At 38.9% G+C, this 25,097-nt stretch overlaps 1 protein-coding gene across 1 annotated transcript in view; it reads right to left on the reverse strand.

Moving 5' to 3' along the window:
• The window catches only part of DGKI (diacylglycerol kinase, iota), a 121,375-nt gene that overhangs the window by 51,659 nt on the left and 44,619 nt on the right, over nt 1–25,097 (reverse strand). Inside the window, exons 19-21 of the mRNA XM_010566252.1 lie at nt 14,413–14,513; nt 5,627–5,706; nt 3,895–3,939 (exon numbers count right to left, since the gene is read on the reverse strand). Coding sequence (XP_010564554.1) covers nt 3,895–3,939; nt 5,627–5,706; nt 14,413–14,513 — 226 coding nt within the window. The remainder of the gene's footprint in view (nt 1–3,894; nt 3,940–5,626; nt 5,707–14,412; nt 14,514–25,097) is intronic.

Genomic DNA, 25,097 nt, shown 5'->3' on the forward strand with positions numbered 1-25,097 from the left:
TGACAGCAGGATGCAGGACCAACAATTTTCGTATTGGGAATTGTCCAGTCATATCAGGTCAGGAGTTGTTTGAAGGTCCAACACCAGAAAGTAAAGGCTGGCTGAAAGAGCGAGTTCCAAAAAGAGATTCCAAACAATCATGGGGTTTCAGCCAGAAGGAACAACAGGGCTATGAACGCTTAATCTCTAGCGTAACACAGGAATCCACCACTCCAGCCTGAGCTACAGCAGACCTTTTAGAAAGGCACCCAGCCTGAGACACTCCCAAGTGACACAAACCCCACCATTCCCTCAGGCAGGTGGCACCACGTGCATGGTTTGAAGGAGGAAAGCAAGGCTGCTTTATATACAAGAAGAGGGAAAGTGCAGAAACACCAACACAGAGTTAAAATGAAAGTTTATGGTGTATCAAACATGCCCAAAACATCTGCAACATTCATACAGCTTCTCAAAGGTTTGCAGTTTCCTATATATTTTCCTCTGCTTTTGCTGCCTAGTGTTTACATCATTAAGAAAACCTAGAAGTAATAGAAATTTCTCAGCAATTTACCTTACTGTTTTGCAAATCTGACTTATTTCTAAAATATTTATCTCAGTAACCATGTGTAAGAAAAAGTTAAGAAAAAATAAAGACTATATCAACCAAAAAATAAGAGTTTCATCAGTTCAATTCCCCAGACTGTCCAGACATGTGTCAGTAAGACCATGGGGAAGAAGCAGTTTGCTTTCTTCAACCTTGGGAAAGTCTCAAAGAATGCTGAAGGAAGTTGTCATTTCAGTCTGACTGGGTAAACCAATTTCCAAACTGATTACAGAGCAAACAATGTTCTCATATGTTAAGAGTCAGTCATTGCTCTTCAACTTACATAAAGATATCTGACACTTTTTCAGCCACCTGAGAAAAAATGAGGTCATGCTGATGTTGTACAGATACACACAAGTTCTTAGCTTCCCCAGCTTCCTCGTCAGCAGGGTACCTGCGTGCACTATGTGTTGTTTTCAAGCAGCTCTGATGATGATTAGCGTTTTGCACTTTGATGGACCCTCACTTCTCAGCCAGGTGAATGCATATCAGCAGCTGGCACGATGCTGCTACAAAATGTTATTAATTTCATTTGGTATCATAACAGTGTTTGTAAGATTCATCTTATTAGCTTATTGTGTTTCCTTACTGGTTATCCAGGACAGAAAAGCAAAGACAGCTCCAGACAATTCATCTGTTGTTTCCTCAGTGCCCTGGAGTTTGGCTACAGTCCTGGCAACAGATCTTGTCTGAAATGTTACTTCAGCAACATACAAACTTTGCTTGACTACAGAAAAAATATATATACACATACATCTTCTGATGCATGATGCCTGCATCTATAGCCATCCTGACAAAAATACAACAGCCTCAATTCTCTCCCATATATAGACTGAAAGATCTTACTTGATCCCATAAACCTTGCTCTCATGTACAGTGTTTTGTCTCCAACCTCTGTGCATTACAGGAGAGATGAAAACAATGACAGCATAACTTTCCATATAGTGAACTATTTCTGCACATGGGGACGAAAGGACATATCTCAGTGGTTTAAGCATCAGGTTTAAAATACACTTATACCTTTCTCTAATATGGGCTTATGGAGTTGTGGGATATTTAGGTTTTCTTGTATCATAACTGAGGTGTATGCAGGACAGTCAAGGGTTTTCTGAAATCCACTAGGTTTGCTAATGTCTATGTATCTGCATGCACAAAGCTTTATGTATCTTAATATTTACGCCACTATTTGTGGAAAATTGAGGACTGGGATACAAAGAACAAAAGGAAGAAAACATCCAAAGATAACGGTGCATACTAAAAAGGTAGATGATACAAAGAGAAATAAGTAAAAATTCATAGACCTAGCAGAGTACATAATGCTGGGTAAATGAAGATAGGGATAATGCTGGTAAATGTAAATTCAAGTCACAAATTGTATATTGTGATATGATCCTTCCAAGACTTCATTACAGTTCAACTGCAGAACTAGCTTGGGAAGTCTCAGGCCCATGAGAACGGTATTTTATGAGCATTAAACTTATTAGAGAAACAAAACAGAATGAAAAACAGCTCCAGCATCATTTTTCTCATTTGCACCTGGGCTTGCTGATGTTTCTGCTGACTCCCCATGTTTTGAGCTGCACAGGAATCATGCAAGAGAACTGCATTTATGAGACCTAAAAGTACCCATGACACCTTATTAGTGAGGTAGGAAGACAGTTCCATCAACTCAAGCGCCTTATTCATGCCCTTTATACCCTGCTGCTTCTCCTTTCTGTAATATGTAGAGGGATACCAACAAACATGGAACAAACCTCAAATTAACCTAACAAGACAGTTTGTAGAAATGACCCACTGAGAATAAACCACTGTTTGAAGACTCCAGGATAAACAAGTACTGAAGACAAACACAGAGGGGGGTACATTCAAAATGTAGCATCATAAAAAATTGATAGTACGTTAGGGATTTCACACTGATGTGCACTAGAGAAGATGGCTAGGCAATTAATTTATATACTGCTATAACTGCAGAGGTTAAAGCCAAGGATGGACTGATTTCTGGCATTTCATACTCTGTTTTGGCCCTCCCCATACACGCAGATTTAGTTCTTCATTTTACCTCAGGCAGTTTCCTATGCATGGAGCAGTCAGCTCCAGGTTAATTTATAATGAGTGGAACAGAATAATACATGCTGTTTTATTAGCCAATTCACTAGACACTAATGCTGCTGTAAAACTCAGTTCCGGGGCAATGATTGATACAAATGTCAAAAATATGAGGTTAAAATTGGACAGGGAAATGCAGAAACAAACCATGAACTGGTATGAAGATGGCAACTCCAGGAAAACATGCCAAATTGCATTTTCTCATAGTGTCTTTCTGCATTCAGCACATTTACAGGCATTTTTGCCGAACTGGAATTCTGTATCACCCAGGTAATCATTAAGCCCCAAGAAATTATCTGCAATTTCACCACAATGGGTTCCAGTCAGCTGGATCTCTGTATGCTTTCTCAGTGAACTCGTTCCTGCTGATCCCAACAAGAATTGCATTGTTAAATCTAGGAAAAGGCTATCAACACTGTGCGAACTTGTCTTTTGATCCTAGGTGCTGTGTCAGCTAACCATGGTTTGTGTCAAGTCTCTGCGCTAATGTCAGATCAGCTCAGGAGTCAGTAGAGTTAGTCTGAGTTAGTTTGCTCACAATTTAAGCACCGTGCAATGTTTTACTGGGAGAAATATGCATTCTTGAATAATACTTCCAACTGTAGAGGCAAGTTCGGTATTGCATTAATTGTAGAATAAAGTTGTAAAATGCACAGAGAGACCAATTTTAAAAACTAGCCACCTAAAACTAGAACCTGCAAAAGACACATTTGTGCCCAAGATGGATTAAAAAACTACTCTGAAGATTATGTTAAACTAAAGGTAGATAGATGACTATGGTACACAGAACTATTAAAAGGTCAGACCTGCTAGCACACCTTTTTTCTCAGTGATAGACTTTATTACTACAGCTATGCAATATAATATGTTATTGTTCAGTGAGACAGAGAAACAATTTTACTTTTGTCATTTGTCCTACAGGGCACATTCTCTCATTCACTTCAATATGCAAGGCACTGCTATTGCAATACCACTCGCATCATCTTGCTGTGCTAATTTTAAAGATGATTCCATAAGGTTTGCAAGGAAAAGGATTGTCTGAGGGAAAGCAGAACAAACCTCCAACATTTCAGGGTAAACTATAAACAGAAATTCATCTAACATATAGGTATCCAACAAAAAGAAAACCTGGGTTCAAATGCAGAGTGCAGTCCATGTTGTTAAGCCTCTTTTTGTTCTGATACTAAAAGGAAAGCTTATCTTACCTGGTAATGAACTCTCTGTGTAGTAGAAGTTACCGACTGTAGGTCCTAGCAGGAGGATGAAAGACACAGACATGATGAAAAAAAATTAAAGCAACAAGAGTGGTTTGCAGTTCTACTATCTGAAGTGGTTTGGCAAACAGATAATTTTGCAAGGATTTCTCACTGGTTTTAAGCATATGAAACAAACACTACAGAATAGCTATGGAAAGCTCACTTAAAGTTTAGATTTGCATGCATTTGGTCAAAAAATGGTTTTAAAAATATAGAAATTATGTTAATGGATCTTTACCATATCACAGACCTATTTGTTCCATGAAAACTATCTAACTTTAGAGTATCAGCAAAAAAAATGAAAGAAAAGATGCTAAAATCTATAAATGTGTTTTGCAAATATTTCTGAATAATTAATGCACTAAAGAAAACCACTGGCAGTTCTCCCTTTTTTAAGATAACCTCATGTCAGGGGGGTCATATCAGAATGACCCTGATATTTAGTAGGGTTCAGGAATCTGATTTATTTTAACAGAGATTTTGTCATATAGATTTAGCTCATGACATAGCCTACCAAAAAGCCTGGCCTACAGACAGCTCCCCAGTTGGCATGCAAATTGGCAGAGCGCAGAAAACCTTGGCACCTTCACTCCCGGCCAATGGGTCTGAGCCAAATCAAGCACACAAAAAAAGTAGTACAAACCCTGCAAAAGGTCAGAGAAACACAGTTCCTCCACAACCACTCTGGGTAGTTCAACCAGAACTTCTGGGTGTGCTTCCTCCGGGGCTGTACAACTACTTGCCACCCAATATGGGCCATTAAGTTGCCTGAGCTCAGTATGAGATCACATTTTTAATCCGCTGAGAACATCGTCACAATTATTTCAATGGAATTTTCCATCACCGGATACTTCAAATATGCATGATCTTAAAATATGGGTTTATGTCTGATAATACTAGCCACACCTCAGGTCTGAATGTTCCGAAATGAAGGTTCATAGCTCCTACGTAAATTGGACCATCTATTTAGAAACCTTCATAATGTCCTCACACTTGGAAATGTTGTTGAAAGAGATCAGTGAAAGATTAAAAACAGTCAGAGACCGTATGTTAATGAATATCCATTAGTTTTATCACTAAAGGCATGCACACTTAAAATTATTCAGATTATGAGGCATTTAGAGTCTCCATTTTCCAGACTGTATTGTAGAATGAACTCTCCTGAGGCAAGGTGTTCAAGACAATAATAGCAACGTTATTATTAGCTCATAAGCATACATTTCTGTGTATTTGGAAATATCTAGTTGATATTTTTAGTGTTTATTGGTATCTCAGATTACTCCATGACAGTATTAGAGAATAACATTTGCCTAATTAGACCCACTCAAATACCATGATGTTTATCCTTACATAACACAATTTCTAATCAATAATTTATGTAATATCAGCAAGGTATGTGGAGAGTCCTGGTTTTCCATTCCAAATCAAGGAGAAGTAAACACAGCCATCCACGTCAATTCTGTTATCGTTTAAAAGGTTTTCATTTCCTCTTTAGAAAATATTTTTCAGTGGTACTCCTGCTTTTATTATCATATCATAACTCTAAAGTTTTGTTTTCAGTGGTAGGCAAATTGCAATACTCCTAACATATAGTTGTTGCATCTGGTAGACGTCTGCACTCAGAACCAAAAGAAACATAATATAGATTAATAAATGATACCCGAATTCACAAAAAACTGACCTCTTGTAGACGGTCAATGTACATACGACAGGTCTCCAAGTCACAATCTCCTCGTACAACTATAATTCCTAGGGGAATGGCTGGAAAATCAAAACCAAAGAAAAACCTTGTTAACTGAAGCCTCTTGAACTCTAAAAGATTTGCAATATGCTTCAGTTTTTGTGTTTTTTAATGTCCTTGCAAAAGCTTTCTACTATCTAAATCTTAACAGTAATTTAAAAGCAGGAACATATTATTCATGGTTAGTTTCACCCACTTATAATTATCAAAAGTTTCAGTTTTCAACCATCTTTCATACCAAAGAAGCTAGAACAGATTCAGTTAAACTGTGGACTTCATTGTCTGATGTCAAGATCAGTTATTAACTGCAAAGAAAGGAACATACCCCAGAACAAAAGTTTAGTGGGGTGCTCTTATGCATTGAAATAAAAGAGTGATATTTCATTTTCAAAACACTAAAAAGTCTACAAAATGATTTAAAGTAATGAAAGTCACAGTCTGATTTCAGAGAAAACTGTCCAGCACCATGTTATTCTGATGTAAGGCTGCTTTCAAATCAAACCAGACATTATTCCATCTACACACAAAATTGACATAACATCTCCATATTTTCTCACAGAGAAAAAAAGAACTTGTGAAAATACAGCAAGTAATTCCCCTCAGCTGAGGGCAGCATTTTCAATAACAGGGGATTTAGGTTTCCACAGCCATTCTGTTCTTGCAGCTAAAGAAAACCCAACACAAACCCACAAAAAGAACAAAAGAGAAAAAAGTATATGCGAGTCCACAAGGAAGGTACCAAGAGAGCTACCTAGTGAGACCTCATTAAATAAAAAGAAAACAAGTGAAAACTCTTGAGTACCTGGTTTTCTAAAACTGAATCACTGAATTAAGTTCTTTTTTTCTCCCTGGAGGATCTTTAATCAAACAATGGCCCCAAAAAGTAGGGGAGCAGCAGGAAAGAGATTTAAATCCTCATCTGAAGTATTCCAGAAGGAGAGGAGAATATCAACTCATAAACAATTTTGGTAACTGGATAACAAGAAACAACATAAAGTCACTGACAGTTCTGAGATAAACAGAAAAAACAACTGTGCTGCAGCCCCTCCTGTATTCAAAGGAAGTTGATTAAAAGGGAGAGATATTTATCCACCAAGAAGCTCTTCATTCTGATAAGAGAACGAGACAGCACTAAAAGATAATGGGGGACATGGCTCATATTTTTGTGGCCCACCAAGGCTAGAAGCAGAAAGAGAAGCTCAGTGGTTTCAGGGAGGAGAGTAGGGGAGCACCTACAGCAGTCAAGGTCACTAGGGGCCTCAGAGGCCAGCGCAGGGCTCTGGGGACACATCAACAATACTGCCAGCATCGTGTTTGGAAAGCAATTGGGACAGCAGAACAGCTAGCAACCTGGGAAAACCAGAAGCAGGGTCAAAAAAGCTGGAGGGAGAAACAAGAACATAAAGGAGGGATAGGCAGGAAGGCTAGGGAAGAAGGGAAGAGCTTGCACTTCTCCTGAAGCAACACCGACATCCAACCGTGATGCCAACCCACCTGCACATTTCAGAAGGGCCAGGAGGGAACCGTGCTCATTGCGATCTCCCAGATTTTTTCATTAAAGAACAGAGACTGAGAGACAAGTGAGCGGAAGGAGGGTCAATCACAAGGTTTGCTTTACGCGCTCCAATGCTCTGGGTTACAGACTGATTCTCTTTGCTTAGTGTTTATTATTGCTTAACCTGCTCTGACAGGAGACCCTTAAGCTCTTTGTAGAGAGTACTTAATGGCTATCTAGTTTCAATTCAGCAGATCCCTCTGCAGCCCTTACTGAAAGAAGCGTTTGTTAAATTCATTTATAGCACTGAAAAGTGGATTGTAGCAGACACGACTACACCTCCAATAGCTACAAAGCACTAGGGAGCTACACCACTGGCTCATAAACTGTCACCACAGATTTTGTCTCTCTTCTATTGAATTCCTTCCTTCATGGAGGAGTATGTGCACTTAATGGGGATGTGAGTTTTGACCTGCTGAAACAATGCAGCTAACACAGAAACTAAATCCTTAACTATCACCATTCCTGACAACCCAAAGGAGAAGGACTTTACGAACATTTGGAATTCTAAAGAAATCCACCGAAATGTCTGAAAAGAAAACACTAATATGCAATAGATAGCTTAGCGGTGACATTTATGGGCCTTATCTAATGACTGAAGAAGAAAGTCATGATTCGCAGATTTAATTAAATTATGTCCCATCTATTCTTAGTGGTCATAGAATGACTCTGGAATTCTGGGCTGGGTGACTTTGTCATTAAAAAGAAATGTGCAGCTTTTGCTGCCTGGAAAATCTGGATTAACATTACTTATGGCTTTTTGGGCCAATGGCTAGCTAAGGGATAAGGTGCGTGAGATGAGTCTCGAGTTTTTCCATTCCACATGGTTCATGCTCATTTGAAAAAAATCTTTTAAGTCATTACTGGATAATACTACAGTATATGCTAAAATGTTGCTTGCCAAAGGTTTTTTTGTTTAGGATTTTTTGTGGGTTTTTTTGTTTTGGGGTTTTTTTGGTTGTTTGGGTTTTTGCAAGATGCATGTTGCTTTCAGCAAGGAAAATGTTCCCAGCTCTCATTTTTATCATAAACCACAGTAAGTATGCACAATGCAGCCAAGATTTTCAAAGTGCTTCACAATAGCTGCTGTTTGAAAACAAAAGCAAATCTTTAATGACTGGTAATGAGATTGAAACTATGGGATTGTTTCTCATTCTAAATACAGGGCAATGCTGTGCAATAGAAGCAAAATAAATTAAGTTATGATAAATCAGTTGAAGGCATGAAGTTAACATGCATGGCATTCAATCATCGTGGACACTTTCATCCAGGAGTAAAGGAGCTTCTATTTTTTCTGAATAGCCCTGTGGGGATGAGGATGTGGACAGCACAGAACAGTGCTGTGGGACACAGTGATTACTAGATATGCCAGGTGAGAGACGGGATGACAAAGTCTTATATTAAGAGCACAGGCACTGCAGAGCAACTTTCCCATATGCCCGCATACTGTCCCCTCCTGTGAATACATGGATATATCCACACATGGGAATATGCCAAAAATAAGGGATAGTCTCAGATCATGAGCCAAGCCACAGCACTGAAGTGCCAGACATTTTTTCTCCCAAGGCGCCTGCTCTTCTGGCCACTTGCATCCAGCTCCCGGTTTCTTTGTGTTCCCTGAAAGATGAAAAAGACTTTGTCCAGGGAGCTGTGGATACAGACTTCAACACTGCAGTAACGAGTAGCAGTGCAAGAACCCTAGGAGATGAGACAGGCAGACAGTTGCTTCACATTCTGAACAAGTACTGCAGAAAGCTTTTTGTTCCTAGCAACTCTAACCAAAATAGAGTATCGGCAGAAGGAGGGTTGGGTAGATGCAGCAGTATGGCTAGCATGATGCTCTAATTAGCTGCAAGATTAGTCGTGATTTCTTAAGTCCTCATGAAATTAGCTACAGAATTTATAAACAGCAAATAACTCCTCCACCTATTAACTGCCTGTTATGCTGAATACCTAAAGCTAGTGAACTCTTTAATAGTATTGAGGATACAAATAGAAGAAGCCTGAATATACTGCATATGGGACCATGAAGAAAAAATAAAATTCAATTAACTTCCCCATTTATCGTTATGAAAGGATTCAATCTGTGATCTAAACGCCATGATTAACCCACTCAAATCCCAAACAAAACAGCCTCAAGACAGATCATTAAGGTAGATGTGAATGCCAGGAAAACTCATTCTGAGTCTGACATACCTCAGGGGACTGGGGAGATTAGACATTGGTCTGTAAATGTTTAATGTAGCAAATAAAGGATCTTCACTACTGAAGATATTATAAGAATGTCATTTTCCTGAGAGGTTTCCACTGATATTAGGAACATGAAGGACCAAGTAAATTCTTGGGAGAGAATTCTAAAATATTCAGACACTTATATTAGGAGGTTTGGCTTTCCTAGTATGGTTTTAATACAACTGAGTTTGTGCAAAAGGATTTTCTTACCACACAAATCTAAGCCATGTATCTCTTCAGATCCCTTGGTTTATTAAACTGACAAAAACTAAGCCTCCTTAGGTTTGTTGATTGCTAGTTTTCTTAGCACTAGTGATCCACTTTTAAAATCCTCACATCAGGAGGCAAAACACAGTGGAGGTTATCAGACTAAACTAGACCACATTTGAGAAGGTGGTCATCCCCAATAGGCTCTCAGTGACTTCTCCAATACCTTGCCACAAAAAGGAAGAAGCCATCCAAGTCAAATGAAGACAGAACTTGTCCCAAACACCACACAAAAGGGAACAATTATAGAAAGAAATCTATGAAGAGCTGGGAATTGAAACTTGCAGGGAATGGATATTGGGACTAAGAGCTGAAAGAAGAGGTCTGGCTGAACAATGAATAATGATTTAGGATTAAGAAAAAGAACAGGAACCTGAGCTGTGAGATCTGCAGAAACAGACTAAGACAGGCAGGAAGGATGAGTGTGGGATGAGATACTGCCATCACTGCAGTCCTCTATGATTCCTCCTTAATCTTAGTGGTATTGAGCAAACTAAGATTCTTCTCCACGGCTAGGGCATATGAAAAACCAAGTTAAGGGCAGTAAGAACTGGCATATTCTATTAAAAAAAAAAACCACAACTGTGCAGTTGCTGCTGATGGTGAGCCATTTCACCGCTCCATCTTCATGGTGCAAATCTACAATGGTGTTGGCAGGAAGGACTAATAAGGGTTGAAGACCACTTGGTCACTAACAAGTTTATGGTTGGTTGGTTTGTTGTTGATTTTTATTTTTTTTTTAATACAATTGCTTTCTGCATATACCTCCATTGTCAGGAATTTCTTAGTAACATTGGAAAGGAGAAAACAGGGTGTCATAAACAAAGATTTTGCTATTTTAAAAATAACTCAATTGTTCCCCTACAATGCTGCTTTGGATCACACTTTCCTGCAATAACAGGAAATCAGAGAGAGTGCACAGAAGATATGCAGGCAAGAGAGACAGAACTAAGTTCTGTCCATATAGAAACATCAGTCCAACTCACTTTTTGAGTACGATAGTCTTGGTTATGGTCAGGGTACAACTATCACATCGGGCAGAAGGTGGTGAAACTGGTGACTAGGGTGACAAGTGCTTGGGGCACATACAGGGAGACGTTAAAGACGACAACTACATTTACAGCGAAGAACATTACAACATAACTAGAATGCCAACATATATCCCTTTCTTAAAAGGGTGCATGGAAGCATTCACCCCTCCTCACTGAAGGATCAATAAGCATCCTTTACCATCATCAATCATCCCACAGACAATACTGAGACGTTGACAGAAGAAAGAACAAAGGAGAACAGAAGGAGCACAGGGAGGGAAAAAAGGGACAATTCAGACACAGCGTCTTGGTTAAATGTCAGTTGCAGTGACAAAAGTAGATAGCAATAGAAGGAGAATGGGCTAAGAACAGTTGTGCCCTTCGGAGGACAAAATGACATTCTTTAATTGCTCGGGAGACTTTCAAAATGAGGTGTCTACCTCCAGCAGAGTGAAGATTAATCTTCATGGAACAGTTTGTATGACGAGCTGTTATATGTCGGGAAGTGCAATTTTAGGTGAAGTAGTTGATAGAATCAAATCAGTATTTCGAGTGAACAAGGGGAGTGAAATGTATTTACTGTGAGTTTAAATGATCCAGATTATTACACTGATGTCAGAGCTATCAAAACTCTATTATGGAAATATGTAACAGGCAAAACCCATAATAGCTTCTTTGCTCTTTTTCCTTCAGGGATAACTCATTAACTGGCTTCCTTTTCCTGTTCAGATTGCTGTGGGATTCTGGTTTGGTTTCCCAATTATTTAGGGAGGTAAAAATGCTTTTAATCCTTGTGGGCAGGGAATGGATATTAAGTATAGTATTTTGGAATTAAGTTGTAGGTATTCTGCCAAAGCCTGGACAGATATGTAAACTGAGCCTCTTGCAAGCATCTAGTGAGACATCCATGTACCTGAGAGCTACAGTTGCATTGAAAGAAGCTAACCCCACTTACAGTAACAGTCCTTGTAGATACAAGACCCGATACAAGTGCTCTTGTATTTTGCTAATGCACAGGTATTATCTGCATTTAATTTTTTAATTCAGACTGCCAAAAATTCACTTATTCACCTGCCATGGAAATTTATTTATTTCCACTCCTTTTGCCCCCCCATCACTTTCTTTGGTAAAGAAATGAGAATCGCTTCTCCCCTCAGCACTTCCCTCCTCTCCCTTTCGCCAAGTAACTTTTAGTGGCAAAGCTCCATGAAACGATTTGCTGATGAGGACGTAGACAGCACACTTATTTCATATAAGTATTCAGCATATGACAGAGCCAGGCAGGCAAAAATCCATAGATCTGCCACCAGAAAACCATTTAAAATTTATCCCATTAGCTTTGTCAGAAATGCAATTAAAATGGGTATCTACTTTTCTTAAAAGGAATATTTACATTATTTTCCAGCCTTCCTCATAAAAACTTAAGTTATGTAGTCCTCTAGTGTAACCATGCAGCTTGATGACTGGCTATGCCTCAGAAATTACTTACTGCGTCTTGCAGTAAGTCACAGGAAAGCTTGGACGTTAGGTCTATGCTCAGTGAACCACAGAGATTTTCCATTTTTTACTTCATGAAATTCAAGGAGCTGGCTAGAAGATTTAAAACAGTTTGGTTTCTGACTGTTTTGGGAGCACTTCTCTTCCCATACCTAATTTTCTTCAGTCGTAATTAGCATCACCCAGAAATCCTCAAATCAGGATCAGCCTCCTGAAAACTAAAGGCTGGACAATTTTTATATGAGACGCTTAAGTTATATGCCTATAGAAGTAGGTTGATGACCAGTGTATGCTGTAAGTTATATGTCTTTACACAGGACATTCCTAATATCTGCAAAGGTTACGGTGAGGTATCTTTCCCAATTTATTTTAGGTTGATGGGGTTATTATTTGCTTTCTCACATTTTAATATAAAAAAAGTAATGCACAAGCATTACTGAGACAGCTAAAGGAGGACAGATAGGAAAAACAACTTCATGAAAAATGTCTGGGAAGAATACTCCAGTCCAGCTATGTTATATTATCAAGCTGGCCATGCAGTAACTTGAAAGAGAGACAAAAGGGTCTTGATACAAATGACCCGCCAATGCCCAAAAGCAATCATTTTAACTCTTGATGGACAAACATCTACTTTTTGAATGAAAACCTCTTAAGCACACATCCAGCAAGTGATCAAATGCGTGTGAAATCTAAACCCAAATCTCAGAGATGCTAGATAATTCTCTGGCATTTTTTATATTGTTATTATTATGGGGGTTTGCAGGTGACAAATAATATAAATATGCATTTACAACTGCAGTTACAATAATGTAAAAAGTTGTATATTTTGTGTCAGAGCATGTAAATGGCTCTTAAGGACTATGTAATATATACTAAATACACACACACAAAATGTACGTCCATAGTGATGTTGGATGAGGATGGTTCTCCTCAGATGGGAAACCATAGGAAGAACCATCAAATGAAACAGATTGTTTCTGACAGGTTTGGATAGATGTGGGTTCAATGTGGCCTGAAGTCTACTGAAGGTCAAACTCTCAATTTAAACTTGAAGCAAATTCTTCTCCAGTGAGACATAATCCTCATCCTGTTAAATTTTTTCTCAGTCCAGTGATGAAGGCTTTGATTGCCTTAACTATGACCAAAATCCACTAACACAAACTTCAGAAAAGGCTGTTAGGACCTATATTAAAATTTAAGCCATTTCAGTTCTTTTGTTGGAAGGAAAGCTGGTGAACTGGGAGAATCAGGAGGGGTGGGACTAGAGAAGTGAAAGTGAAACAGTTTAACTATCTTCCAACAGTAAGATAAGCAAACCAATTAAAAGGATTGTCATCCTGTAATTACCAGAGCGCTCTGTATTACAGAGGGAGCTGAAGCTTTGTTGCACAACAAACAGTCATGCTTGTAATTTAATATGAATAATGAGCCAGATGCATGAACAAGACTATTAAATTGTTATCACAAGCAGCCGTGTCCCTCATTGATTAATGACTCCATATGTCACCAAGGAAAGGAACTCCATTTTTAAGTGTGAATTGTCATCATCAATGTTGCCAAAGCAACTGCTGTCTGCTTTTGACTTACCCCTGAACATGGCAATTAAACCATTACATGAGGAAACAAAACAGTGATTATTCTCTTATGTGGAAAACTGAAGGCTGTTAAAGAATAAGGGACTTATTTGAACCACATTCAAGGTCAGAGCACATTCTCAATATGAAATTTATCATGGTCCCCCATTCAGTTTCAAATATGATGCTAATCATAAAATCTGGAATAGTTTCATACACTAGTAGAAACCCAGCAGAACCAACAGAAAGACATGAATACAAAAATAACAGGTGTGAAAAACACTTACTTTACAGAAAATAAAATCAACTTGCAGAAGGCATAGTTAAGTAAGAAAACAGGTGAATTACCTATATATGGTCTTTATAGAGAGAGTATTTATGGAGAGAGGATATGTATGTGTATATGCACAGATAGATGAACATCCATTCCACATGACTCACCCAAAATGTATTCTTGACCCTGTGATTGGACTTTTGCTGTTGTTGTTGGGGGGGGGCGGGGGTGTTAATGTAAGATTTATACAGAATGTTCTACCAAAAGCAGCTACAGTCTGGCTTCTTCCAACTTACAGGCTTCCCGGAGTTTTTCCTTGTCGTAATGTAGCCCCTCATATTCTTGTAAATTAATCCTGTTCACTCTGATCCGCAGGCGATCTGGGATGGAATGAGGACTGCAAGAAAAGAAGAAAGCTTCTTAGACGAAGTGTTCCTTGGAAGAGCAAACTGAAAACAGGATATGAAGTGATTTTATTCTTCTCTGAAAGAAGAAAAAGAGCAAGCCTCTTCAAAACCGGGCCAACTTCTCACAGGCCCATCACTGCATTTAAAATTATGCTTACCCACTGAACAACAACATAGACATTACACCTTAAATGATAAGCAAGATCAAGAATCCCATCTGCTGGCTGTGGGGTTGGAATTGCAAAAGTTTTTCTGAGTTGCCTAATCTATATAGCTACCCCTCCGCTCTGCAGTTTGCTTTTTTGTACATCCCTATGGCCCTACTACAGCCAGTAGATCTGCCAAGCTGCGGTTCAAGACACATGCTTTCTTGGGAAGTCTCTCAGGACAACCATTTCTCTGCTCATGAGAGCATCCACCCTCATTCCTGAAGGATCTTCATTCAACATCTCTGCTCTGGGAAATGGGCAACAGAAATGTGGCTGAGAACTGGATTTCCAAAGTAGTGAGTCCAACACACAGAACCCAGGAGGGCTTTCAAAAACAAGTAGCAGTACAGGAACCTCATTTCTACAGATTTCAGACAGATTTAGATACCTCAACTGTCTATATAACTTTGAAACACTCAATGGGTCCCTGTCTATAAATTTAAGTGTCCATATATTGATAGAAAGTTTTCCTGAAAAGCTTTGTTTGGATTTCATGCTGGCTTCCGCCTTACCTTAACCTATTATTTGATTTTGTAAGTTTAGCTGAAAGCTATGTAAATTAACTTGACTACATTTGCATTTTCCAATTATAAAGAAAGATAGATAGCCTGTGTATTATAAGGCACATAGCAAATGTCTGTCGTATAGGAACTGGCCCCTGTGTCAGTTAAAAGTGGGTTCTTCATTCTGTGCTTCCACCAAAAGACCATCTATTTTCTCTGTTTTAACCTAGTTAGTAACAGAACTCTGCCAGCTTATTATTAACACACACACTGCCTTTTAAAAGTCAAAATACTGCACACTGTCATAAATATATAGGTTTGCTTCTTTCTTGGTCTCACTCTTTAAAATATTTGACCTACAGCATTTGCACTGCTAGTGCAGGACATGCCACAGCTCACAAATGTAATTTTTTTTTTCCTTTTTAAAGAAGTGAGCAATTTTCTTTTTGCCTAGAAAATACTGCAGACCTAACAGAACACATGGTTTGCAGCCATGTCTTGATAGAGCCATCGGGATTGCAATTAGCAATTATTTCAGTGTTAGGTTATTGCATGCTTTCTCTCTGTTGGTATAAACAGCTCTGTCACACCTGGACAAATAAAAATGAAGACTGAAAATCAAGTCCCAGTTAAAAAAAAAAAGCTTTACTGGCACAAATACTCTTTGCCTAGAAGGTGATAAAGGGTAATGAATTGAAGGTGCCTCCAAAACTGGAGTGTAAGACAACATGACAGAAGGAGCTGCACTGAACCAGTTCATGTTCTGAACAGGAGTTTCTATATTAGTGATGAAAACAAACCTAAGATACATGAAGAATAACTTAGAAATCATAAGCACTTATCAGTGGCAGCAAGACTGACACACTCAGAAACATACAGGCTACCCAATGTTTTCCCTGTGCTGACAGGGATTATTGTGTCAAAGTGCCCCAAGATAACAGTAAACTGCCCTCATGTAAGACAAGGTTTTGCAGTTTGATGACAGACACCTGGGATGGTAACTTCCAGCATAGCTTCAGGAGGCACCTTTCTAACTCAGGTGCCATTATGTCATCCTACAGAACAGCATTCTCCACCTGCAGGCTCTACAGCTGGCTCAGCAACCCAGAGAAGATGAGTGCCTGCAAATGGAGGGGAAAGGTATATAGATGGAACAAGAACATAATTGCACTGAGTCTGACAGTTTCTTCTTTCTTTGTTTTCTTAAAACAAGTTTAAAAGTCACATCACTGGCTGAGAAATGAACACAGTCTGAGGAGATATGTTCCTGTCCAAATTCTATAAAATGCAAATTTCAAAAATGAAAATCATAGATTTTTAGCCAAGAAAAGATAAGAAAATGTTTAAGTCAGAAAACAGAGGAATTTAACTGCATCGTGTTTGTCTGAGGGGAGAAAAGAAATAATTCACTGCATGTAGTAGGTTCATGAAAATGAGTGACAACTCTGAAAAGTGAAGTTTTTTATGCACTGGTACAATACAGGAAGAAGCTATGTTGCTTTTCCCGTAATGTTCTGCCACCACACATTATGATGAAGGTAGCTCAGTCTTCCAGCTGATCAGTTCATAGCCTGGGGATTGTTGGTAGGTGTCAGGGAGGGACTACTTGTGAATTACCTCTACTTCTTTGAACTCAGCTAGGAGGAAAAGGAATAGGGAGATAGGAAAATTCAGCTACTTATTTCGGTTGTAACACTCAACCATGCTACAAAGACAGCCATCCTTGCTATGCACTGAATTAAGCCCAGTGTAAACCCAACCAAAAATCTCAAACTGTCTCAAACTGTTGCTTCTCCTGAAATCAGAATCAAATCTGTACTGTTGTGTTGAAATCTTTGAGCAACCCAAGACAGAATGCTACAAAAAGTATGTTTTCCAATGCCCAGTTCAAAACAACTACTTGACCAAAAGCTGATACTCCTGTGCAGGAATTACTCAGCCCAGCACAGGGGATGTTTGTCCTCCAAACCAGAACCACACCATAGCCTCCCCCTACTTGTTCTTTTCCATTTCTTCCTTGCTACAGAGCTCATCTGCGTGTGATGCTCAGACCTTTCCTTCCACTCTGTGACCCTGTGCTGTGGTGCCCCAATGCTGCTCTGCATACTGAGGGAAAGCAGTTTAGTACAGGAATATTGCATCTTCACAGGTAAACTGTGATTTTAGCTCCTAAGAGAGGAACACCAACTCCCTTTTCTCCTTGATTTGTCCTTTTAGATCTTCCATAGCAGATATCTGAGTGATACTTGTCTTTCAACCACCCATTGCATCCCATCAGTCTGGCTCCCACAGAAACCTACTGGTGTCCTTCACCACAAGAGATTAATTTGTTTCTGTATTTTTGTAGCTCTGCACTGTCTGTGCAGAATTTACTACAGCCATGAGGTCTTTAATACCTCTCACTCACAATTTCACTTCCTCTCCTTCCACACACTGACCTTTCTCGTATTCCTTAGTGCATGGCAGGACAGGAGTGTGCCTGATACAGGCAACTGGAGACAAGCTATGCTCTATTGTGGGAAAATACTGGGGACAGGGCAGGTAACCCTTTCCCCAGCTTCCATGTCTCCCTGTGAGCTTGTCTCAGTCATGCAATTGTTTCCACTTCCAGATGTTGAGATGAAACAACGCCAGCAAGCCTGGGATCACTAAAAAAAAATGGTTAATAAATTATTTTTTGTCTGATCCAGAACAATCATCATTGAATCAGAAGTGACTTTAAAGTTGCTGTTTCAAGCTTTCTGTTCAGTAATTATAACTATCATGTTTGAATTTTCAGAAATGATAATTATTTCTACAGTTCCTGGTTTAGGTAAGAGAGGAAGGGAAAAAAGAAAAAAAAAAGAGAGAGAGAGAAGGAGCTATGTAACCAAGTTCACACATCTAATCTTTGACAGAGGCAAGAATTCAACAGGACTCTTCAGCCCAAAATTCAATCCCTCATTCCCAATACCATCTACCCATTCCTCCCCAAGGCTAACTTCTTTAGGGTAAAAGTTAAGTTTTCCATATCAGTACAGTAATTTTTTGTGTTGCTTTCCATGCTGCTCCCCTGCCCCCCCCCAAGTCCCGCCAAGATTTTTTACTTGTAGATTAAAATGGAATGCGTGAAAATATTTGGATGATTGCCTGAATAATTATTACAAATAATTCTAATAACTTTCTATATTATCTGCAAAGATTTTTTTAAAATTATCATTCAGACCCAAGACTTTTTAGTTCTCTTTTAAGATAATGTAAGAAAAGTCAGCAGAACTATCTTCCTTTTATAGTGCTTCGCTCTCAACAACTTGTTTGGCATAAAAATACTAGGAAACCTGTGTAAAAGCAGTTATGGTAGGGCTTTTTGCTTCTCAGTTTCTAAGCACTAGTTCAAGTGTGAACTTTCTTGGCAACCATTATCAATGAGTTAGTGGTAGACTTATGTCTGAGCACACAACTGGCCTGATTCCAAACACATCATCACAATGGATAACCTGGATATCTCATGAAAGGGGAAGAAAGACAGGGAAACAGAACAACTTCTCCAGGTGTATGTTTGGAGCCTTTATGTCAAGGTGAAGGGATGGTCATGTTGACCCTCTATTCAATGCTCAAGAAGACCTGCAAAAAGGGAGAAGAGGATGTTAAGCCTCATGCCAACATCTGCCAATCCTTGGTTAATTGCCATCTGTCTCCCTGCGACCTCCCTGTGAGGGCAGGATAGCTTTTGGACGCCAAGGGGAGAGAAAGACAACACTGACTTCTGTAGCTCTGCTGACTCACTACCTAATGCCCCATAAGAAAGAAAAACGTGCACCTTCTCTTTACAAATGTTATTTCCTGGCTTGTAGCCAGCAGCAAACTATTGCATCTGCAGCATCACCTTCTTGAGTCAAATTAGTCCTTTCACCTAAAAAGGAGAAGTGAGCAAGCCCTTTTTATTTGCTTGGAACTGGAGGAGGAAAGAGATCTAAAATCAACAGCAAATCTAAAATATTTTTATTGCTCTAGAAGGCACACACACACTCTCCAAAAGCACCTTTTAACTATAAAATATCAAAGAGGATACTTCCCATGCTTTTGAAAAAGTGTAATTTTTTGGTACATCAGTGCACTGTATGTCTCCGAATTTGCTTCTGTGGAAAAAACAAGCACACCATCTTAAATGTAATGTGTTACCTGAGGTGAAATAGTTCCTTTCCAGGTCAAGTGTGGGAGAGCAATCAGCTGGCAAGTGTCAGAGTTTCCTGTTCTGTTTCTCCCCCCCGTTCACCCCCTTTTTATAAAGGCAGGGTGCTACTGCTACATAAGCAAGCTGTGTGTGCTAAAACATACAACTGGAGAGAAACAGAACTTGGTCTTTTGTCCATTTGAAAAATTTAGCTATCTTAGCCATAAAAACATAGCCTTGGAAACAGCAGCTTTCTATAGAAAATAAACTATTATCGGAAAGCTAAGAGGTCCTTTCTACAGGGTAGAGATTTCATATACTTAGCTAACTCAGTCATAACTCCAATACATATACAAGTATATGCATATATACACACCTATAAATATGCATATATATACACACATACACAAAAAAACATTTATTCAGTGACTGAAGTTCGATGGTTTTGTTCATGATTTATTTGCAAATACTCTTTGCTTTGTCAGAATACAGTTGTTGGCTGACATTATGTCTCACTAAATCTTATACTTATTCAATATAGATTTGGCTCTAAAATTCACTATGTGAATATTCATTCCTTGTGCTACCAGACTGACAATTCACACCAGGGGATATTGTCCTCATCATCCAACTAATTAACTCGTTCACTCACAGAACTCATGAGCTCCATACAGAGCTCCATTTAATGCAGCTGAGAAAAACACTTCCACTATCAATACTTCTGTAGTTTTCACAGATGCTGTGTAATAATCCATATTATTATACAAATCACACAATTTGTCTTGTTCAGACAAATTCAGCATATTCAGAAACCACAAAGATTAAGTACATAAGCATGTCCATGTAAAAGCTAATAATAGGGTGATGAATGTCACTGAAAGCAAACATTAGTACAGCATTAATAGAAATGGATGTTTCTAAACACTGTATAAAACAGCTTGCTCGACTGTAAGGAAAGGAAGAAAAACTTTCCAGATAGAGCAGGAGACAATTTATAAATAAATCTGGGTAGATTGCTGCACTGCAATTCAACCTAAAATATTTAAATTTCTTAGACTTATTATTCTTCAAAATGGTGTATTACATAGTCAATGAAAAGTAATTTAAATTATAGGTGAATGAATTCCATTACCTCCTAAAGAATCTAATTAAGAACCTCATTCCCCAAACACACCAATCCACAGAATTACATCCTAAAGGTCATATGCCCCATGGGACCATAAATACAGATTCAGGTCAACTGAAACATTCCATTCATTCATGTTGATTAGCTATAATGGTTTCATTTAAACACAAACCTAAATATCAATCTTCTCAAAGCAGGAGCTTAGATAGGCTAGTTTACCACATTGGATTTTATCTGATGAACTTTGTATGAGCATGGACCAGAAATGCACATTCAGGGTATTAATAAATAACAATCCAAATGAGCCTTGTAGAAAAGCTATGCACATTATTTAGTTGGAACAAACTGTGAAAGATTCTACAGAGACGTTATGAGGTCCTCTCAAAATTATTCTACTCACATCAAAAAAATATGTAATTTCAGTAATAGCAAATTATTTTCTTTCCTTTTTTAGCTCCAAAATGTCTGAACAGTACAAGGAAACCGCATTACTTTCTATCAGACAAACAGAATTTGACTTTTCCACAAGAATATAGAACATCACCTAGATATTCAATAATTCCTATGGTAAGGAAAAAGGGCATGCATTCTGGAAATTCTTAAAACTTGTATAACTAATTTAAATTTTATGGTTTTTAAGTCTGCTCTTCTGTGAGAAGATATCCATGCCATGGTACACCAGGTTACATACCAGAATCAGAACCATTATTCTATGTGAGTAGGTCTTAGAAAGTCAACATCATGCTAGATAAACTGTTTGTAAGGTGAAGTCATTTTTAACACCACCTACCCCCCTGCTGGAAATTTGTTACCAAAGAAAAGGTATGCATTTGTTTGCCTCCTATGCCTGAACTATAGCATTTGGGGGATTCTAAAAATGTTACCATCAACACGCCACCCACACTCCAACCCCCCCAAAAGAACCCCAAAACCTAAAAACACAGAGCTTTGACAGGAAAAAAATGAGAAGGGCTTATTTTTTTAAAATCCCTTTCATTCCACCACTTGTGGTTCAAACCCACAGGACCAAAGCCACGTGTACCTATTCTGAGACTACCCACAGAATCCGATCTACTTCCCTTCACCAAGAAAACACACTCAGCTTTTGATGAAGCTGTGACTTCCTCCTCTCACCCCTATTAATCATCCAGCAACAGGCAAGAGGATGCCAGCCAACTCACTTGGAGCACAGCTGGTTTTCCTAAGAAACACGCTCCTGCCTCCAGTTACCCAGGAAAGAAAACAGGCAGAGCCAGCCTGGGTCCTGCCCAAGCTCAGCACTCCTGCGCAGCAACCTGGTAACACTTCTGCCATGCTACCAGGTTGATTCAACCAGGAAGATAGACTTTTAAATTATACATGCCCTAATTCTTACATCAATTATTTATGAACCCTGTGAACCATTTCTTATGCTTTGTGTCTGCATAGAGAAAGGAAATAATAATAAACAGTCCAACAACTCTACAGAATCCAATGACAAATTTCTGATAGATCTTCTTCCAGAATACAGCCCACACCAGCCTACACACATACAGATTTTAATATGATTCAGAAAACAGAAAAGGGAAAGGAAAACTTCTACTGCCGCTCCCTTGCAAAATAATAAACTTTAGGAAAAAAAAAAAATCACACTCCTCTGGGGCATGTTTGCAGTGACAGATTAATGAATTACCTATCTCCTAGAGAAGAAATAAACATGCAAAATTAATTAAATGTTCCAGTGTTTAGAACAATTGGAAAAAAGGAAGCAGCAGCCAGTGGAGAAAAATAAATTCTGCTTACTTTTGAGATTGCATTGGCAGAGTTTGGAAATGATACATTAAAAATAAGTATGGTTTTGACAGCATTTATCTACTTAAAACATAAGAACTGCCACAAAAGAGCAGAATCATCCAGCCTCTTCTGATGGACAAATTCCAGTGCTTCACAGAAGCCCACCGCTATTTTAAGGCTAAGCTCTTGCTAAGCTCTTTACCTAAAAAAATACCCCTAAAAATATAAGCTCCACCATATATTTTTTTTCTTCCATTTGATAAGAGTTATTCCAGATAAGCCAGGTTAACCCAACTGTACTAAGCCCTTTTGCGTTTTCTTACCTCACACTTGCTTCAGCAAGTGCTTGAGCATTTTGCTGTATAAAGGCTAGACCCACACATACCCTTAAATACGTGCCAAAGTGCCAGGTAGAGTCCTGGTCTTCGCTTTCCTTCTCCTTCCCCATGCTAGCTGTAGTTCTCTCGCACTTTACACTCCCAAGCACGGTGGATTCTCTGATAGTAATGATCCCACTAAACAGAAGACCACATGCTAAACAGGAAAAACTGACAAAGAAAAAATGAGACTCAATTCCTTATAATTCATGTAATGGAGAAAAGGGAGAAGATATATATAAGCATTTTCATCCTTAACTATGCATTTGGAGAATAGCTCACTAAACACTTTCTTCCTTATCCTTTGTCTCCTACTGTTCTTTATTAGACTCTCCTCCTATAGACAAAACCTGTATCAACCTGAGAAAGCTGATTCGGTTTGGCTTTGGATCTCTACAAGCAAAAAATTATTTCCTATTACCCCTTTGCTATTCACACAGGTTTTATATGCATAGTCTGCTGCAATCGTTACTTTGTAAGCTCTTTCATAGAGTACTATTTACCAATAAAATGATACTTGTATTTTCATTTATGCAGATTTTGTAATAAAAACAAAATAATCATAGCATATCCACAGTGCTTATTCCACTTGCAAAAGGATGGTAGGAGCTATGCAAGTCAATCATGTTTTATTTTTCAAATGGTAATTTTTTTTCAGAACTCCTTTGCATCAACCACACAACACAAATGCACTCGCAGATGTGCATCCTTTTCACCTCTGAATATCCAGCTGGAAAATGCAAGTCTTCACCTTCCTTTTAAAAGAGCCTCAATTAAAAATACAACACTTGTATTTACTTATGCACCCTGTACAAACATTTGAAATGAATCACACTACAGTTCTACTGTCTCTGTAACAAAGATCATATGTGCCTAATAATTTTGATGCCCCAAATTCCCATGCATATCCTGCTGCAGAAAACCTGAAATTTATCTAAGACAGGCTGTATCCATCACCAGGTCTCAGCAGAATCTGCCCTGCTGTTCAGTACTAACTGGAGTTCAGGCTCTATGTTGTTCAACAAAAAAAAAAAAGGAACATTTGAATCTCAAAGCCATCATAATCCAAATCAAATTTCCCTGATACCTCATGGGTTCTTATTTTAATTTGCCAGACACATTAATTGCCAGTCACAGTACAGCAGCATGTTTAATCTATTTTTACAGATTTTAAGATACAGAACATCTTTGACTTACAAATTAGTTTGGGGCTCATGAGTCTCTCTCTCCCTGCCTTATCCTGACAGCTGATATCAAATGGGACATTCAAATGAACTGTATCGAAACTTGGAGGTCATTTTCCAAGGGATATCCCTCAACTTGGAAACAATATCCATTCTCCCAGATCCATGGCTTAATGTTCTGTGTAAGCATTAAGGCTTATCTCGACTTTTGTCTGGAGGCTTGCTTAGATACTGAATCAGTGAGACAAGTTGTTTTTATTACTTTCTGCTCCTCAGCAGAGTACAGCAAATACGATCCAGGGATAAGGCACACCGAGTTGGAAATCTTTCTTTGTTTGTGAAATAACAATGAGGAACTTGCAGCTTTCTGAAATTTCACAGAATCACAGAACAGTTGAGGTTGGAAGGGAACGCTAGAGGTCACCTGGCGCAACCCCCTGCTCAAGCAGGGCCACCTAGAGCCAGTTGCCCAGGACCATGTTCAGATGGCTTTTGAGTATCTCTAAGGATGGAGATTCCACAGCCTTTCTGGGCAACCTGTGCCAGCGCTCAGTGACCCTTACAGTAAAGCATTTTTCCTGATGTGCAGAAAGAACCTCCTGTGTTTGAGATTGTGCCCATTGCCTCTGGTCCTGTTACTGGGGACTGCCGAAAAGAGCCTGGCTCTGTCTTCTCTTGAGATATCTATAGACATTGATGAAATCCCACTGGAGCTTTCTCTTCTCCAGGCTAAACAGTCCCAGCTCTCTCAGCTTTTCCTTGTAGGAGGGATGTACCTTAGCCATCTTCATCGCCCTTCGCTGGACTCTCTCCAGTAGCTCCATGTCTCTCTTTCACTGGGGAGCCCAGACCTTGACCCAGCACTCCAGGTGTAGCCTCACCAGCGCTTAGTAGAGGGTAAGGATCACCTCCCTTGATCTGCTGACAACACTCCTAATGCAGCCCAGGATACTATTAGCCTTCCTTGCCACAAGTGCTCATGGTTAGCTGGGTGTCCACCAGGACCTCCAGGTTCTTTTCTGCAAAGCTAAAATTTGCTCTTAAAATTATTCAGTCGGTTTACCCAAATAACTCTTGGTTTGTTGAACATTTATGCACCATCTATTGACTGTGTTCAGTCTTTAGAACAGAGAAGTGTTGGTGGGTTTTCTTTTAGCACAAACCATTCACTTTCTTCTGTGATAGAATAAGAATCATTCTTGGAATCAAGTTTCTGCTCTGAATACCTGGATTTATAGCTCTGAAATTT

The sequence above is a fragment of the Haliaeetus leucocephalus genome, unplaced genomic scaffold, assembly GCF_000737465.1.
Source record: "Haliaeetus leucocephalus isolate CR32 unplaced genomic scaffold, Haliaeetus_leucocephalus-4.0 Scaffold206, whole genome shotgun sequence".
Lineage (NCBI taxonomy): Eukaryota > Metazoa > Chordata > Aves > Accipitriformes > Accipitridae > Haliaeetus > Haliaeetus leucocephalus.